The 18,421-nt window shown below is 49.7% G+C and overlaps 1 protein-coding gene across 22 annotated transcripts in view; it reads right to left on the bottom strand.

The window, feature by feature from the left end:
* TLE3 (TLE family member 3, transcriptional corepressor) overlaps positions 1-18,421 on the bottom strand; it is a 49,081-nt gene that overhangs the window by 16,006 nt on the left and 14,654 nt on the right. For 6 of the 22 annotated variants that reach the window (XM_054450694.2, XM_054450691.2, XM_054450687.2 and 3 more), the window contains exons 5-7: positions 12,301-12,363; positions 10,741-10,815; positions 2,179-2,406 (exon numbers count right to left, since the gene is read on the bottom strand). In XM_054450694.2, coding sequence (XP_054306669.1) covers positions 2,179-2,406; positions 10,741-10,815; positions 12,301-12,363 — 366 coding nt within the window. Of the gene's footprint in view, positions 1-633; positions 651-2,178; positions 2,407-10,710; positions 10,816-12,300; positions 12,364-18,421 lie in introns of all 22 variants that reach the window. The other 16 variants (XM_054450693.2, XM_054450690.2, XM_054450684.2 and 13 more) reach the window with 5 other exon arrangements.

The raw sequence follows: 18,421 nt of genomic DNA on the forward strand, positions 1-18,421 counted from the left end.
TAATGCTAGCCTGCTAGCACTTTCTTAAATCGAGTGAAAGCCCAGAGCAGGGAGAAACTGCAGGCGTTTGAAGGGAATGAGGAGGATGCAAGATCATACAGGAGGCATCCTAGCAGGGGGGTGGGTAAAAACCTTGGCCCTGAACATGGGACACCTGGGTCCTTAGCCCTGGGTTTAGCCCAGAGACTCCACAAAGCCCCTCGCAATGGAAGATCCAGGGCTGGTCAGCTGACCTCTCAGAGTATCACCTCTCATATGAAAAGGAGTTAGAGCTCATTTAGCCCAAGCTCTTCATTTGACAAATGGCAGACCCAAAGCCTGGAGAGATGAAGGGCTTCCACAACTGAAGGTCACTCTCAACAGGTGACGACAGCAGCTCCCATTTTATGACAGTAACTACCCCTCACCCTGCCACTGGCTCTGGACTAAGACATCAGCACTGAAGCTCCCAGCTCAGCAAGAGTAAACAAACAATAAAATCCCTAGTTACAACCCACAGAGCAGAAGCGGGAACCCGGAAGCCAGCTTTGGATACCGACTGACTGGTCTCAGGCCCACGTTTCTGGGAGCCCCGAGTCCCACCTCCTCCCAGCACCCAAACACCCCTCCGGGTTCCAGAGTGCCAACACTTACCGCACTGGATTCTCTCTCTTTGGGGAAGGCAGGCCAGGACAGGAGGAAGGTCAGGCACCCCAAGACAAAAAGACAAAAAAGAAAGGAAAAAGGTCAGTCTAAGTCCAGCTGGTTTTTGTGATTTGCTAGTGCACTGCTAGTGCAATGGGCAGAGGGCCTGGATCGCTGTCTCCGTGGATCAGCCAAGGCAGGGCCATTAGGTGGCATTTCTCAGTTTGGAAATTTGCCACCCAAATTCCAATGCTGCCCCCATCCCTCTCTAGTCCCCAGGGTGGGCAAGGGAGGCCCAGTCCCCAGGGTGGGGAGGGTAGGCCTTTGACCCAGTTCTCCCTGTCATGCCAGAGGGCACCAAGTTTACTCTTTAGCAGGCTAGGGGTCTTAAGATCAGAAGCTTGAGAAGGATCATGCCATATAAAATACCAGTAGGACCTGGGAGTTAAGAACTTTATTGTTTAAAAAAAAAAAAAAAAGGAATTTAACAGTGGTTTCTTTAATTTTGTTTTAGAAATTAACACCATTCTCTGATTCTTTGTCAGGATGCCCCTAAAAGATGAAGCCTCTGAAAATTTGCCCAGCTAAGCACTAGCTCCCCAATTCTCCTGTCTGCTATGGAGAGGCCCCTCTTCCTCTGCCAAAAGGACCATCCCACTATAAGACAAAAAAATGTAGCCTCCAGTTCCGGGGACTGGCTACCACCCTGTGGCCTGGGCCAAGGCAGGATGGTGACATTCCTAGGTGGTCCCTAGTGCTCAGAAGGTGTTGGCTACGTGCCCCAGTAAATACCGTATCTAAGGGCAGAGTGCATTTGGCACCAATTTTTGAAAAGGGCCTCCCAGGGAGCCAGGCGTTTCTCTTTTCTGATCCAATGAACCACTCCTGAGGCCAAGCTCGGTGCAGCTTCCTGGGTCCTCATGGTAGGGGCTGCAGAGAGGGTCAGAGAACAAGTTCTGACTCCAAGTCAATGTGATCTCTTGCTGGGGTGTGCACTACCCCCACTTACAGGCAGCCAGCTAACAAACCTTTACCCGAGCACTGACTGTGCACCTTTCCCAGGTTTCTGCATTGGTGAGACATAGATGTAAGGAAAACACCCAAGAACTTGGCACCTGTCCTAGGGAACTAATGATCGTGGTGAGCACAAGACATTTTCCAGGGGTAGAATGTAAGACGACAGTAACAAGGACTTAGCTTCGGCATCCCAACTCTTAAACTCTTACAGGAACCTGAAAAAGCCCCTAGTCTGACCGGGAAGGCATCCTGAAGGGGTGGACTGCGGCTGGCCCCTGAAGGACAGGCAAGGGTGTTGTAGGAAGATGGGAGCGAGCTCCAGATGAACAGACAGGGTCTTCAGGACAGAGAATACCAGGTCCACACCAAGGAGTAGGAAAACGGGCATGGGATGCGGACGGCACTGGCTTCCATGCACCAGGTATCAACAGATGACTCCAAATCCTTGGTAACTCCTGGTCCTGGGGCGACAGCACTTGCTGGGTCCACTCACTGTGAGGCCTATGAGCACCCATGCCCACCCCTGCCCCGCCCCACCCTCTGCCCCAGCCCAGCCGCACCTCTGTGGTCGAGTTCATGGTGGTTCTTCTCATCCTTCACCGTCAGATGGGCCTGGCTGCCCAGGGCGCCCAGTGCCAGCAGCCCGGAGCTGCTCCCTGTCACTGGGGGGATTCCTGGAGGCTGGAGACCTGACGGGTGGGGTGGCAACTGGACCGGGGGGCCGTGTGTGGCATGGGAGAGGTGCTGCGCCTGGAGCTGCTGCTGCTGCAATGAAGTCGGTGGTGAGTACAGCTGAGCTGGGGAGGGCAGGGGAGGCGTGGCCACCTCAGGAAGGAGGGAGGGAGTGGCTCTTCCCATTCCTCTTGCTCCTTCATTGGGTGGGTGGCAGGGGGAAGCACCCCCAAAACCTTTGCCCCCAGCTCAGTTCACATGAATGTCTCGCTGAAGGAAGTCTGTTAATAGACTGTAATGTAAAGATTTATGTCTTCAAGCACCCCCCAACCCCCCGCACCCCAGTTTCACGAAGAATTTCTCAATGTTTGTTTCCAAGCCTGAGATAAATAATGCATGCATTTAAAAAACCACAAAGTCATGGGGTTCCCTCTGAGTCGAGAGGGATCCATTTTTAAGCTCACAGCCCTGGCAGTGTTTGCTCATGCGTACATGCCTTCAGCATTAGCTGCCAGCATCTTCCACCCTGAGGCTGGACTCTGGGGAAGGCTCCTTATTTCTTAGGAACTCCAAGCCTGCCTTACAGAGCAGGGGCAGGGCAGGTCATCACAGCAAAGGCCCCAGAGCCAGATGATCTGGGGGCCAGTGGAATGAGAGCTAATGTCACCGGACATCAGTGGTGGAAAACGGGGTAACTGGAAGAGTGGAGGCTTTGGAACTAAACAGAACAGGATTGAAATCCCAGCTCTGGCACTTCCTAGCTGTGTGGCCTGGGGCAGGTTACTTCAAGTCCTGGAGCCTCAAATTTCCTTATCTGTAAAGAGGGAAAGCAGCAGACCCCAGAGGATTATTGTAAGATAATGTGTGCAGCAGCTCATGGCACACACCTACTAAGCCTCATGGCAGTAGCTAACATTTACAAAGAGTTTAAAATGGATTCCTGAACCCTTCTAAAAACTTGCCATGCAGCTAGTCAGTATTATCAACAACAATGCAATTCTCCCTGTCTCCTCCCCAGTCAAGGACTCTGCTGCCCTGGCTGCAGAGGCTCAACTTCCCCACTCAACACTAGCCTCAGGGGCTTGGGCTTCTCTTTCCTCTCCCTTTGCCCCACCCAACTTCTTCTCCACTACTGCAAGAGAAGTTAGGTATGCTGGTATCCACCTATGCACACAACTTTCTTCTCAACTAGTACAAGAGAAGAAAACTAACATTTACTGAATGCCTGAATGAATGCCTGGGCACCTTCCAACCACCTGGCAAGGGAGGGGTTGTGGCCATTTAATAGATGCTTAGGGGGCTGGAGTAGGTAGCTAGTAATTGGCCAAATCCCACCACTAGTAAATCTGTCAACCACCGCCCCTCATCCAAAGAATGTTCATTCCTAAGAAGATCCCCAAAGCAAGAGGGGTTGGTGGAGAGTGCCATAGAGAATAGATCTGAGAAGCTTCTAGATCTCACACCTTACTAAGGGAGCTCACCTGTCAATATGAGATGGTTTTCTGGGAACCGCAAACAGGTAACAGAACACAGTGAAAAGGCCCATGGCTCCGGCAGGAGGAGGCAGTAAGCATTTCAGGTTACGGATAAAGGGTCCTACTCTCCCCCAGCTACGCTGCAAACTGCCCACCTGGCCTCATCCCAAAGTTAACGGCAGCCACAGAAGCCATGGCACTCCTGGACCCAGAGGGCTCCCTTTGTCACTTCTGGGTGAAAGGCTGGCACTGCGGCCGTCGCTCAAAGCTGTCAGAACACTTCTGTGATGTCTGTTGCTAGGCAGTTCATGGGCACTGTCCCAGGGTGGTCTGACCCCACATCTGCACTGAGACACCACGGCAGACACAAAGCTATGGGGGCCCCTGGAGCCAGCATCACAGAGTCCAACGCGGAGATCCAACCCCTCCCAGCTAAGAAACTCCAGCTCCTTTAGGAAGGGCGCTTACTCTGAGCTCCTCCACTTTTTCTAAGAAAATGTAATTTTTAATATCTTATTACAAAACTAATACATGCTCATTTTAAGAAAATATTAAAAATAAGTAGACGTTAAAAAGTTTTTTTAATTACCCTTCAATCCTACCCTCGGAAGATTCTACTGTTAAATCTGCCTAGGTTTTTCTTTATGAAAATCTACACATTTCAAATGTATTTATACAGAAATGGACTCTTGTGAACCATACTGCTATACAGCTTGATTTTAATTTAGGAATGTTCTGAAGAAATTTTCTTGTCCTTTTTAATGGCTACCTAGTATTCCCTGGTGTGGTTGGACAATACAACTTTATCTGGATACCTGGTTTTAAAATGAGTCTCCAGTAGGGCCCCTTTGTTTAGACAAATTGTTGGTAGGCCTGTTAATTCTGCTGGTGATAACTATTTAGTAAAATCACTGAAAGCAAGGGCTGAGGTATTTAATCCACATTTTATAGTGCAGAGCCAATAAGATCCCTTGAGGAAGAGACAAAGAAGAGGAGGGGAAGGAAGGCTTCAAAGAAGTAGCTTTGGGCCTGCAGACACAGCTAACTCCTTTCATGAACAAGTCTGTTTCTAGAGAAAATGTGCACTGAACATTTGTACCCAAGAAAAGATGGAGTTGAATAGCTCCACGCATCCTGACTCTTATCTTACCAGGAAAGGTCTCTTCTCCTACCCAACCTTCTAGGCTCAGCTTTGTCCAGTTCAAAGGCCATCTCCTCTGAATGCCCTCCCACCTCGGGTCAGAATGGATTTCTCTGTTCTAAGAGCTCTAATGGCACAGACAATGGAGCCAGGCAGAATAAGGCAGACTTCCAGCTCTACCCTTTATCAGCTATGAGTCCTTGGACAAGTCAGCCGACCTCTCTGTGTTGTGCCAGGATCACATGTGTGACTATGGGTAAAAATGGAGCAGGTGCTCAATCTTAGCAAATGGACAGATCCCAGGTGTAAACTGTTCCTTTTGCCTTTGTGCACTGCTTGGCAACCTGTGAGTTCCAGAAACAGAGACTGTGTCTTCTCCATCCTAGCACCTCTAACAGTGCCTGGCATGTTTGCTCAGTACATGTCTTCTGGGTAAATTAGTGAAAATTTTGGAAAAGGTATATGAAGAGGCTGAGAAACGGTGTTCACAGGTGCCAACCGCCTCCCAGCTCCATGCCTTCCTTCCAAGGCCCAATTAGATGCAGCTAGAACAGTTAGTTGGGACAGGAAGCATCAATGGGGTCATGAGGTGTCCTGCTTGCCCAAAACATGAACCAGTGAACCAACGTCAGAAACTTGGAACAAAGGCAGCAGCGGCGGTTTGGCGGACAGTGGCTTTCAAAGCTGTTAAGCTTCCAAGGCTGAGAGGCTGGTTTTCTGCCTTAGTGTTGTCAGGTAGGAGCGTCCTCTTTGCAAAAGAGAAAAGGAATCTCCCATGCAAAACTGAAGCATTCCTCATCCCTGAGTGCAAAAGCAACCTGCTGCAAAGAGCCAGAAACTCCCTCGAGGTCTCCTTGGGGTGGTTTGAAGGCACAGCGAAGACCGGTCCAGCAGACTCTGGGAAGCAGGGACAGGAGAGCCAACCTCCAAGGCTCCTTCCTCAGTGCAAGAGCAGATGCCAGGGCTTGTCGGACAGACGGTCTGCTAACAACAATCTTGGGTACAACAGAGCGTGAAACGAAGATTTTTCCCTGACAGGTCTGGGGGCCAGCGGGCAAGGCCCCACCTGACCCCTGTTCCTATCACAGCTCAGCACCTCCGCAGGCAGGCAGGCACAGCTATCCTCAGGCTGTATTACTATCCCCTGCAACACGTCTGCTGGCTTCAGAGCACAATGTGCTCAAACACAGTGATGTCTGAGTGGGAGGCTGATACTGTTTTCAACTGGGTAGCTTTCCCCATGGCAGAGAAATGGAATCAATTCCACAGTCAGAGACCGCCTGTCTCCAGCTTATACCATTCCTTCCAATATGGGAACTTCTCTGTCCACAGTATGAAAGGAAGTCAATAATTCCCTCCTGCATCCCTAATCCCAAAGAGGGGCTAGGAGCCTGGAACCAAGCCCATGCATGGGCTTTCACTTTTCCCTCCTTGAACTTCCTGCCAGAGCACATATAGGACAACGAACATGTACTCCACACAAGTGATAAGCGCCCGTGGCCTGGCTCAGAAGGTGCGGTCACTTCCAGGAGAGGTTGAAGGGAAGATCTTGCTTGCAGAGTATGTGTAATTGGATTACGCACATCATGCCTTAGGCCTTCGCTAGGTGATTTAATGCTGCATTTCTCAGGTTCACGATTTGGGTTGAACTTAGTTAAGCTGTTTAAGCATTTCCAGAGCCAAGACCCGCCAAGGGCTCCCACCAGAGGAGTCAAAGACAGGGTCCTGACTGCGTAAAATGAACACTTCCTGCCCTCCAAGGACAGTGAGAACAGCTCCAGGCCTCCGACTGCTCCTTCTCTTTCACATCACTCAGGGGGCACCATAGCTCCACACGCATTGAGCTTCTGGGGTTGGTAATAGCTTTTAGTGCTCACAACAACACTTGTGATCCCCACTTCAGAGATGGCGAACAGGCTCGGGAGGCTGAACAGCTCCATGAAGCCAGCAGCAACCAGAGCCCAGACTCAAATTCAGCATTACCTCCTTCCACCACGGCTGCCTGGCTGAAAGACGGATCCTAAGGCACATTCTCACGGCCATCCTTTCCCTCATACAAAATTCAGTCAACTGAATGCAGCTCATCCACATCCTGGAGTGAATGCCTTAGGTATAGCTTCAAAATATCCTGTGTATTTTGTGACAAGCTACAACATCCCTCTTCCTCTCCTCCCTCCCACTTAAAAAAAAAAAATCAAGTCAATGCTCTGTGACTTTTCCCCTACTGTTAATTTCCAAGGGAATGAAGACCAAATTGTCAGTAGGTAAGCAGATGAGACCTCCTCCACTTTCCAGTCCAAAGATCTTGGGCCATGATACAGCAATGTAAAAAGAGGGTTCCAGAAATGGGTGATACATCGGCTCACAGGGTCTTAAATCTGCTTGGGAAATATAGATGCTGCCTTCTGCAGGTTGCTGACCAAGTGTCAAATTTCCCTCCTCGTGCTCAGGAATCTTGTCCTACTAAAGCCCCTCCTGTTAATTTGATCCAAGAAGCATGTAACAGAAACAGGGCTACTGTAACCAAGTCTTGCCAGGCCCCAGCTGGAAGAGAGACAATCTTCCACCTCTCTTCCCTTGGTAGACACTTGAGTTCCCTGTGGTCCATCCAGCAGGGGAGTGGGTAGGCTTGGCTCGAGAGCCTGGTTCCCTCTATCTGTCTTTCCTTCCCCTTTTCACACACACCATCCTGACCTTGGATCCTGCCCTTTCTCACCAGGAAGGAAGACCCCAGGAATACTCTAATCCTCATGATAAATATGCCACTAGCTACCTTCCTGCCAATGCTGGAGGTATCTGATTTCTCTTTGAGTTGAGCTGAGCCACAACCTCAGAATCTTTCAACTCCAGTGAGCAAGAAAGCCACTAAACAATTAGGGCAGATGGAGAAACTGAGGCCTGGAGGAACAAAGTGACTTGCCCAAAGCCCTCCTCTAAGTCCAAGACCAGGGTGCCAGGCTGTGTCTCCTTCCAGAGCAGCAAATCCAACAGTGCAGTGGGGGTAGCCACTGAAAGCTGCCAAGAGCCTCTTGGGACCCTCTCTCTCCTGCCCTTTCCTGCTGGGGCCAGGATGCCCGCCCTTTTGCTCAGCCCATGGCTCTGCACCCCGTTATCCTTCTTCACCTCGCTTCCCAGAGGCAGCTCACCTGCAGGCTCGCTCTCTGCTCTCCTCGAGCAGGAGATAAAGAACGCCCTGACTAGATTAGCGGCCTCCTTCACTGCAGTGCAGTCAAGCACGGCTCCCCAGCGCGAGCACACCTCGGCTGTCCGTAATTCCTGCCTTGTGAGGCTCTGTCAGGCGCAGTGATTAGACGGCTGCCTGCTTAATGACAGGGCAATGGCTGCATTCACTCGGAGCTGGAGAAGCAATTACCTTGAAAATGGGGGTCACAGGCCCCACTCGTTGGCTTTAATTGAATTCCAATGTCTGCCTCGAGCTGCCTCAACCTAACTTGTAGCTTCCTAAATACTACTTAAAGGAAGTACAGCTAATCCAAGCAGTGCTTCTCCCCCAATTTTACTCCTTTCTTAAAACTTAAAAAAAATTATTTTCATAAGAAGATTTTAATTCCAAAGAGGGAGGCAGAGGGGGAGAGGGGACCCTGCTGTGGCCACCGCAGGGCTAGGAGGAGTTGGCCTGGAAACCTCAAGAAGATGGTTGAAAGGGGATGGGGTGAGGAGCTGGAAGAGGAGAAATGTCAGAAAACAGAATTCACAAGGTATGTCCCACCCCTGCAGCCCCCTGCTACCACTAGCAGAACCACCACCAAGCTGAGAGCTGGTCACTGAGACAGATGACACAGGCCACCCTCCAGGGCTGCACCAGGGCCAGGGGAAGAGCCCTGGGCTGTGAGTCAGCCACCTGGGCCTCTGGCCTGGCTTTGCTCCTAAACATCATAATCACTTCCCCTCTCTGTAAAACAAGGGCATTGAGCTAGATCAGAGGTCTTAACCAAGGGCCATTTTGCCTTCTACGAATATCTGGCAACGTCTAGAGATGTTTTGGGGTGTCACGAGTGTCGGGGTGTTATTGGCATCTAGTGGCTACAGGCCAAGGATGCTGCTGAACATCCCACAATGCACAGGATGGCAAAGAATGATCTGGACCCAAATTTCAACAGTGTCAAGGTTGACGATCCCTGGGCTAGATGATCTCTGATGATACTTCAAACATTAAAATATCATGATTTCCCCTCTTGGGGTGCTGCCTTCCAGCACTGAACACTTCTTCACGTTCCAGTTTCAAGACTCCTCTCTGTCCATTCCACACAGTAGGCCAGGATTCAAACCAGGCCAATGCTTGCATCCCCCACCCGCCCAAGCAGCACTGAGAAGTGTCCCTATGGGCTCAGCCCAGAAGGACAAACCCACTGGGCTGCCTTCATCAAAGGACTCTGCAACCATCACGGGTCCTGACGGCATGATGGAAGGGCTGGTGTCCGTAAGCGTCATTCTGTGATTCCAGCCTCCCAGCATTCCTGGTAGGAGTCAGGAGTGCCCAAAGAGATGAGCCGGTGTACGTTCTCCCTTTACAGATAAAGGAACTGAGGCCCAAGGAAGAGAAGGGACTTGCCAAAGGTCACATGGGGGAAGAACCATGACTAAAACACAGACCTCCAGGTTTCTGCCCCAGGCAGAAAAGTCAAGAGTCATCATGTATCCCACCAAGCAGAGGAAAATTCTGGGGCCTTCAGTTCCACCTTGAAATAATGACTTCCCATGAGAACAGGAAGAGGAAAGAAGACCAACCAGGTTCCCAGAATGTTAGAGTTGAATCAGTCTACTGCTTCCCAAGCCTATCTACACTTCACAATGATCTAGAAATCGTTAGGAACACAGATTTCCAGTCCCAACCCCAGTCCTATGGAAAAGACCTCTGGGGCAAGTGCCCCTGAATCTGTACCGTCCAGAAGCTCCTCTGTGGACTGGGAAGCAGTGATCCCGTCCACCCCCTTCATTTCAGAGATGAAAGATGGACAGGTACACCCCAAGGGTAAGAGCCTTGCCCAAAGTCACACTAGAAAGACTCTTCTTCCTCAGGTGCTTATCTTAAATGTCACTAGCCTCACACCAAAGCAGCAAGCAGGAGAAAGATGCCACTTGAACCTAAGAAATGCATTAAAGATATAAGCCAGGTAGACCCAGCTTCCCCTTTCCACTAAGGGGCCAGTCCGGAAGTGGGCCTCACAGAGCACTCTTGGGTATGTCTTCCTGTGTAAAGGGGAGATGGGACTTCTAGAAAGTCAGGAAAACCAGTCTCGGCTCCCCAGCTGGAGTTCACAAGCATACATGATGAATGCTCAGCCAGGCAGCTTCGCGCATGGGACAGCAAGACGTAAACCCAAATTCCACAGCACGATGCACATCAACAGTACAGCAGAGACTGTTCTGATCCCAGGTGGCCAAAGAAGGGCAGACTTCTGCCAGGGAGGAGGCAGACAGGCCCCGGGGTAAGTGTGAGGAGGTGGCCAGGTAATGGCCAGTTGGCCTGGCCTTGAAGGTGACCCTAGGCCCCCACCCTCCTCAATGGCAAGGACACCAAAAGCCAGTAGAAGATGAGGCAGATGGCTGAAGAGGTGGATTTGAGGCCTGTCTGGCTCCCCTTTAGTTTGAGGACTAGGAGGCAACTGGGAGCCAAGGGGGAAACAGCCCTACATGGGTCCAAGCCCTTGGGGTGCTTGTAGAAGCCGGAGCTCTGCGGCCGCCATTCTTTGAGGCCAGCTAAGGTCAGGGTCAATCTCTGGTTATGATAAATGAGAGGAATAAAAGGGCTATACACACGGTAAGAGGCAGATTGGGGAGTCCACGTACCCCGATGATGGCGTTCAGCTCCGTCATGGTGACCTGCTTGGCGCGCTCCACTGCCTGCGCCACCTGCTGCTGGTGCTAGAGGGAAGAGGGTGTGCGTTAGATGCAGCCACTCTCCTGGACAGAGGAGGTCACGGGCTGTGCAGCACTGGCAGGGCCTCTCAGAGAGGTCCAGAGCAGACAGAGGAGCCCCACTGAACAGGCACAGGACACAAGTAGCGGGGAGGGTGACAGGCGATTTTACTTTCTCCTTTAGACCTTTTTCAATGAGCATGTATTAGTTTTGTAATTGAAACTTCCTTTTAAGTTCTAAAATAAAGATGCATGCCAAAAGATGGCTATTAGTCAACCACACACACACAAATTTTTCCATGCAATTTGCGTATGAGCTGGATATCAGATGATATTACACGATGATTATTAATTCTCTAAGCATGGTAACAATACTGTAATCATGAAGGATGGTATCCGTTTTTAGGAGATGCAGTTATAGTAGTTAGTGGTGAATTGTCAGGATATCTGCAATTTACAGTCAAAGGATTTGGGGGAAAAGTATGTCTACATATACCTTATCCATACCTGTCTAAATAGAGAGAAAACAAAGTATGTTTCCAGATAAACAGATACAGAAAGAAAAGGTGGTAAAATGAACCCTAATGTAAACTACAGACTTTGAGTGATGATGTGTCAATATGGATTCATCAGTTTCAACAAATGTACCACTCTGGTGAGGATGTTGATAGTGGGGAGGATATGGGAAATCTCTGTCAACCTAAAACTGCTCTTAAAAAGATAAAGTCTATTTTAAAAAGTGGTTGCATTAATTCCCTTTGGCCTTGAGGTAGTACCAGCCACATACACAGCTTTCTCTCCTAGTGGGCTGCAAGCTCCGAGGGCATTGCCATATCTGATTCTCATATATTAATTCAATCATTTACTGGTCACCATTAGGAATCCGTGAGGGAGCTGACATGGTCCCAGCCACTGAGTGGAGTAGAGGGCAGGGCCTGCCCTGGCTGGAGTTAAATCAGAGGACAGAAACAGAGCCCACTAAAGTCGGCCCGTCTGTCTGGTCGGCACCAGGGGGCTTCTTTGTAGGCATTTATCTCAAATCACCCACTGGTCCAGCTGCTGTCCCAAATGGAGGTCCCTTGGAAGGTAGGCTTAGAAGGTGACATGACCACCTGGTCATGCTCCCAGCAAGGGCACTCTGTACCAGGAACTGAGGTCCCCTTTGGGCTGGGGATGCTAGTTTGGATGGGAAAGAGGCACCCACTGCCCACCGATGGTTAGGCTGCATGCCAGAACCCCCATCTCTGGACTCAGGCGATGGCAGAGAAACAATTCTACCAGAAGAAGGAGCAAATGGTCCCTCTGATATGGCCCCCTGCCTCCAGACTGGCCGGAGAAGGCTCTGGAAATCTCCAGGTTATCAGCTCAGTCAGTATGAATGGACAGGGGCTGAGGCTGGGTCTGGGGCTGGGGCTCAGGCTCCAGTGAGACCCCACCAGCCACTGGGCTGATTTGGAAAGAAAAGGAAGAAATAATAAAAGAAGGTCTTACCTCTTGTGACAGGAAAGGCATGATCTGTGCTAAGATTGTGTTCAGTCTCTTCGCAATCTCTGTCTGCAAAGGCAAGGAGACCACATGAAGCTCAGGCAAATAAATCAAGTCACTGAAATGTCACAGACAAATGGAAATGCAAACTCCCCCCAAACCACAGCCCCTCTCCACAGGGCTCCATCCTTTCTGCCCTCAGTCAGCCTCCTGCCAGGAGGCTCTAGCTAAATCCACAGCATGAAGAAATCTCTTTCAACTCCCTCGCAGCCCGGCTGCCTACATTTTAGGGAGATCCAATTTCCATCAGAGGTGGTCTGCGTGTCTGGTTCAGAATATAGTTTGCATCCTCTGGATGGAATCCCTAATTAAAGCAAAACGAAATGAAAATCACCCCCAACAACCCAGCAAAACCCATTGTAAGAGTGAAACACAGTTTAGTGAGAGAGGAATTGCTCTGCCCACTGGTGCCCAGTGCCAACAGGACACGAGCTCTCAGATAAATGGGACAAAGCTGATAAGTGGTCCTATGTGGCAAAGGGTTCCCTGGGACTAGCCTCTCCCTCACCAAGATCAATCCCTCCCCCATATATATGCTACCAGGCTAAAATCCTACCATTAAGCCTTCTTTCTTTCTTTTTTTTTCCCCATTGAGACAGGGTCTCACTGTCACCCAGGCTGGTGTGCAGTGGTATGATTTTGGCTCACTGCAGCCTCGACTTCCTGGGCTCAGGTGATTCTCCTGCCTCAGCCTCCCAAATATCTGGGACTATAGGTTCACTGCCATGCCCAGCTAATTTTTGTATTTTTGTAGAGACTGGGTTTCGCCACGTTGTCCAGGCTGGTTTCAAACTCCTGGGCTCAAGTGATCTGCCCACCTTGGCCTCCCAAAGAGCTGGGACTACAGACATGAGCCATCATGCCCAGCCAACACTTCATTTTTTAGGATATAACATTGCCTTGTCTAAGAAGCTGCTCAAAGATGTAATTCATTCGATCCCTAATCCCTCACAGAAGTCAATCTTAGAAAGGTAGATCAATTCTCTGCCTCATCTCCCAACACCCTAGAAAAGACTGCATTTAGAAAGTCAACAGTTTCTACCAGCATCCTATGTAAACTTTAGATCTCAGATCAAGAGTGGTGCTATAAGGGTTAACTGAGTCCAGATAGAAAGGCCTAGAACCACTGACAGACGACTCTCAGACTCTCAGAATTGCGTTTCTTATCTCATTCTGAATCCTGAGCCCGCCAGGACTGAGGTCCCAAAGCTGGCTTCAAAGCTTTCATCAGCGCATAGCAATCTTTCAGAGACAAAACCATGACAACAGCCTTTAAAAATCTGTGATCATCTGCATGTCAAATGATTCTGGATGAGAAATCCTTGTGCACTTAAAATAAAAACAATCTGAAGGCGCATAAATAGACCCTGGACCTCGGGAGAATTCCTGGGGCTAACACCCTCCACCCCCTCCACCCTTGGCCACTAAAGAGGACGCCTCTGGTTTGTGGAAAGGCAGGCCATCAACTAAAGAGCCTTATGGGTTTTTATAGGCCTGTGTCCTGGGCTGCCAGCCACAGTGGAAGGGCTCGCCAACCTACAGAGCCCGTCCGCTACAGTGGGGGTTCCTGGCAGGGAGAGGATCAGGAATCACTGCTGTCAGCTTTCTGCTTAGAACACTCTAGCTCCTCAGGAACAGAGTCAGTGTTTCCCAGCCAGCACCACTGTTGGCATTTGGGGAGAGACAATTCCTGTTATAAAGGACTGTCACTCACATCCCAGGCCAACTGTGTCAACAATGGTCCCCACTTCCAAACTGCCCAGCTCAGACCCACTGGGACTCCACATTGACACACGTGTGGGGCACTCTAGCCAGGACACCATACATCAGGGTTTCTCAAACACCATGCTATTGACATCTGAGGTCAGATCATTCACTGCTGTGTAGAGCCCGTTCTGTGCACTGTAGGGCTTTTAACAGCATCCCTGGCTTCTCCACCCACTAGACACCCGTCATTCATACTCTAAGGAACCCAGGAGGATTACTAAATAATCATTATATAAATTGTTAATCTAGTTAAGTGGGAAGAGCTCTCCCAAACAGAGTCCTTCCTCACTCTGCTTATTTTTTCCTCGCCTAAATCAACTGACAGTAGGAACGGGGAATGAAGCAAAAAAGTCCGGGTTGGATAGGGCAGGAGTTCTAGAAACAAGCATAGGCTGCACCTCACTCCAAACCTGCAGAGTAACAAGTTTGCTCACCTTTGAGTTCATGCACCAAATAAGAATAGAAAGATATGTAAAAACAAAAAGCAAACAAAAATCAACAAAAGAAACCAACCTTACTGTTTAGGAAGCTCACTGGTCCAAGGCCTGTTATCTTAAACAACGATAGACCAGTGTCTGGCACACAGTAGGTGCTCCGTAAATGTCTGGCCCAAAGAATAGTATCACTGGCATCTCTGCATTTATTGAGACTTCATATTGCAGTGACCCCTGGCTGTGGATCTGGGCCTGCCCCAGCATGGGCAGCATCTGTGGGAGGGGCTGTGGTGGATGGAGTGTTGACATACACTTGGTGGCCAGTGGCCCAAGCTCTTCACCGACGGGGTGGGGTGGCACCTCCAAGCCAGGCCAATCGCAAGCCACCTAGATGGGTCCCTGGCCACTGCTCCTCCCCACGGCCAGGAAGGCAGGGGCAAGGTCAGAACATCCCCAGTCACTCTGGCCTCCTCAGCAACTATTAACTCTCACAGTCTCTGGGAGAGCAGGCGGAGCAGGGTGATTATAAAAGGGTTCTGGCTATGGCCTCCTTCCACTGGCAAACAGGCCAAGGGTCAGGGTCTTGGGAGTTGACAAAAAAGAAAAGTAGCTGACCTTGCCCTTCCCCACACCCTTCAGCAAACACGTGGCCAAAGGCTTCCCACAGACAGGATCTTCCCATAGGGCTGGTCCGGAGCCCAGCTCACTCTGATTATGAGGACAAGGGATCTCCCAGGATTTATGTAGCCATCCGGGCCACCAGGTGACCACAGCTGGGTGGCTCAGGGCAAGTTCTCTCTCATTCTCACCCCTCTGTCCTCCTAAAGTAGTTCCTGCCTCCCAACACCACAAACAAGCATCAACTGAGGGCTATCACAACAATGCCACACAGATACAGAACCTTCCACAAGCCTGGGGTAGTGGCATTCAGCCTGTCTTTCCTGAGGCCCACATTCGACGAAGAAAGGCCTCTCTGCATAGCAGGAAGGACTTTGGCATGTCACCAGACAGGACTGTGTAGGGTTGAGGCAGGCAGAGGGGAGGGGCTGGGCTTATGTTGGGAGAACCTCCTGGTTCACGGTAAAAGTTCTCCCAATGTAAACCCAGCCCCTCCCCTGGGAAAGGGACATGAAGCAAGCACATCCCATCCCTCCCAGCTGTCACTGTGCCATCATCTGCTAGTACCCTCTTGGGGTCTCCCCACAAAGTGGAAGCAGGGATTGGGCCTCCCCCATCTCTACAAAGGCTGCCCAATCCTGAGAATGGGCTGCTTGCACTCTGCAGAGTCAAAGCATGAACAGGAAAGCTGTTCGCTCAACATTTTAAAGAAATGTTCATTTTTTGGAGGGTGGCGCTTGGGGGAGGGGAAAGCTGGCTTAACAGAAGCCCTCCTAACAACAGTAATGACCGCTGATATCGCCCACCCAACTCACCATGTGTGCATCCACAATAACCCCGCGGAGAAGGCGCTTGTCAACATCTCCACTTTTCAGATGGGGAAACTGATGCCCAGCCATTAAGTGACTTCACTAAACGACTTCCTACCAAGAAGCCGAATTTTGACATTTCAAGAGAGCTTAGAGAAATATTTTTGAAAGAAAAACCACCATTAAGGTTAATAATTGACAGCACTTCTGATTAGAACAGCTGTTAAAACAGCATTGGATCCAACTCAAACAAGCTCTAAACATCAGTTCCAAAAAAGGAAAAAAAAAAAAAATCAAGTGTGACTTCAACAATTGGGACAGATCACAAATCACAAACTGGAACTCGATCATATGTTGGAAAACTCCTTTTGGCAACTTGGCGCAATCCATTATCAATAAGGTGGCTGTAGTTTCCAGAGGCCAACCTCCATCCTTCCCTCCGTCTCGGTCCCACAAAGCCACTGCTTTTGAGTCAGGTCTTCAGAAGCGAACCTGAGAGGTGGTGGGCGGTGAGAAGACGGCTCCCTTTGGAAAGCACTTTGGAAAAGGTGTTCAGGGAGGCTGATGCCGCCTTTGAAAGTTTCTTTTCAAGTATGGTTCAAAGCAGGCGCTTTGTTGGTGGAAAAACATTGTTCCTCAGAAGGAACTAATCTACTAGATACAGACAGAGAAGCAGTTCAGAGAAATGGGGACAGAGGTCCTGCTACATTTGGAATCTGCACTACCAACTGGGCGCTGGGAGTAACATCTGCCCTGCATCTCTGTCGAGATTGTTAGGCAAATAAATGACAGAAAACAAGATAGTGGGGAGCAAGTGTAATTTCCCAAACAGCAATCTGTTCCATGCGCCTTAGTAGCTCCCATTTGCATGATCATCTCCTCATTAAAACAGGACCTCTGAACATCTTGCTGTAAACCGAGGGTACTTGAGCATTCTAAAAGTCTATTTCTCTAACCACAGTCTAGTATTCACGTCTGCTGCTACTTCAGAACATCCTTGGCCCTTGACCCAAGACACTAAATTAAGGCAGATGGAGCCTGCTCTTGATCTGTACCCGCCAGCAACCTCCTGCTCCTGGGCTTGCAGCACCCAGCCAGTCCTTGCTCTTATTTTTAATTTAGGTGACTGTGCTCAACACATCGTCGAGAGCTACTTCCACCAGACAGTCTGTCTGCTAGTTAGTTTTAAACTGCCCTGTCGTGTGTACCTGTGGACTCTGAATGCACAATTCCTTTTAACCTCAGCCAAATAAAGGCAAGGAGAAGAGAAAACTGCCCCTTTAAAGAGTGTGTTATGCTCCAATGCCACGCAGAGATGAGCTGGCTTCTACCTCCAATTCTGCCTCCATTTAGTTGTGCGGCTTTGGGCAAATCACTTCCCTTCTCTAGGCATTAATTTCGTTGTCTGCAAAATGAAGGGATTAACTAGATAACGTATAAGATCCAGGAGCCCTAATTTAGAGTTTTAGAACACTAAATATTCCCGAATTGCTGTGCAGCTTATCATTTCCTCCATAAAGATCCATAAAACAGAGCATCACATGAATTTACAAAAGACCAGCAGAGAAGAGCCAAGCCACCTTGAGATGTGGATGGATGCCGGCTGGTGGCTGGGCAGCTGGCTGACCTGGGCTGGGTCCCAAGGACCAGTCTTCAGAGCACGAGCCATTCAAATCTGTCCATCAGCAAAACTGCGCTTCACTGTGGAAAAGCCTCTAGGCAAGAACAATGATATCATATTTCTAAGTGTCAAGCCCCTACTGTGCAGTTTCTGTGATTCAAAAGGGAAGACTGGTTGGTGAGGCTAAGACAACCAGGTCAGGGTTTTCCAAGTTGTTGCATTCAGCGGGAAGTAATTCCACGTCTGTTAGACAGGCAAGCGGCCATCCCATGCTACTAGGCTTCTAGTTACCTTTGTGAAATGAGGATTTCTTCTTCGGAAAATCAGGGCAGTGTCATGCAAAGAGCACGGTACTGTGAGTCTGGAGACTGTTTGCAGATGTGTGTGAAAGATGAGATGAGCAAGGGACCTGCCCATTTGAAAGGTGAGTTACATTGCAAAGCCATGAGGAAGTGACGATTTTCATCGCAGCAGGCCTCTGGGTCTCAGGTTACTCCTCTAGAAAATGTGTGTGTTTAGGGGTGTCGTCTCAGTCAGCTCTGAGGTTCTTAAATTTTAATCAGGTTTTACCTACTTCTCTGACTGAGTCCTTGGAGTTTGAAGAGAGTCTGCTTCATCTTGATTTAAATCCCAGAGCTGCAGGGAAAGGCTGGGGTGGGAGGCTGTGCAGAAAGAGGTGGCCCTGGCCCCAACCTTCCCAGCAGCCTCCCAGCAGCCAGGCGCCAATCACCCAGATTCAGAATACCACGTCTGGGCAATTTTAACTTAAAATATCCCATTGCATTTCCTAGGCAATACTAAATGGATAGCCCCTCAAT

Source organism: Pongo pygmaeus, chromosome 16 (genome assembly GCF_028885625.2).
Source record: "Pongo pygmaeus isolate AG05252 chromosome 16, NHGRI_mPonPyg2-v2.0_pri, whole genome shotgun sequence".
Lineage (NCBI taxonomy): Eukaryota > Metazoa > Chordata > Mammalia > Primates > Hominidae > Pongo > Pongo pygmaeus.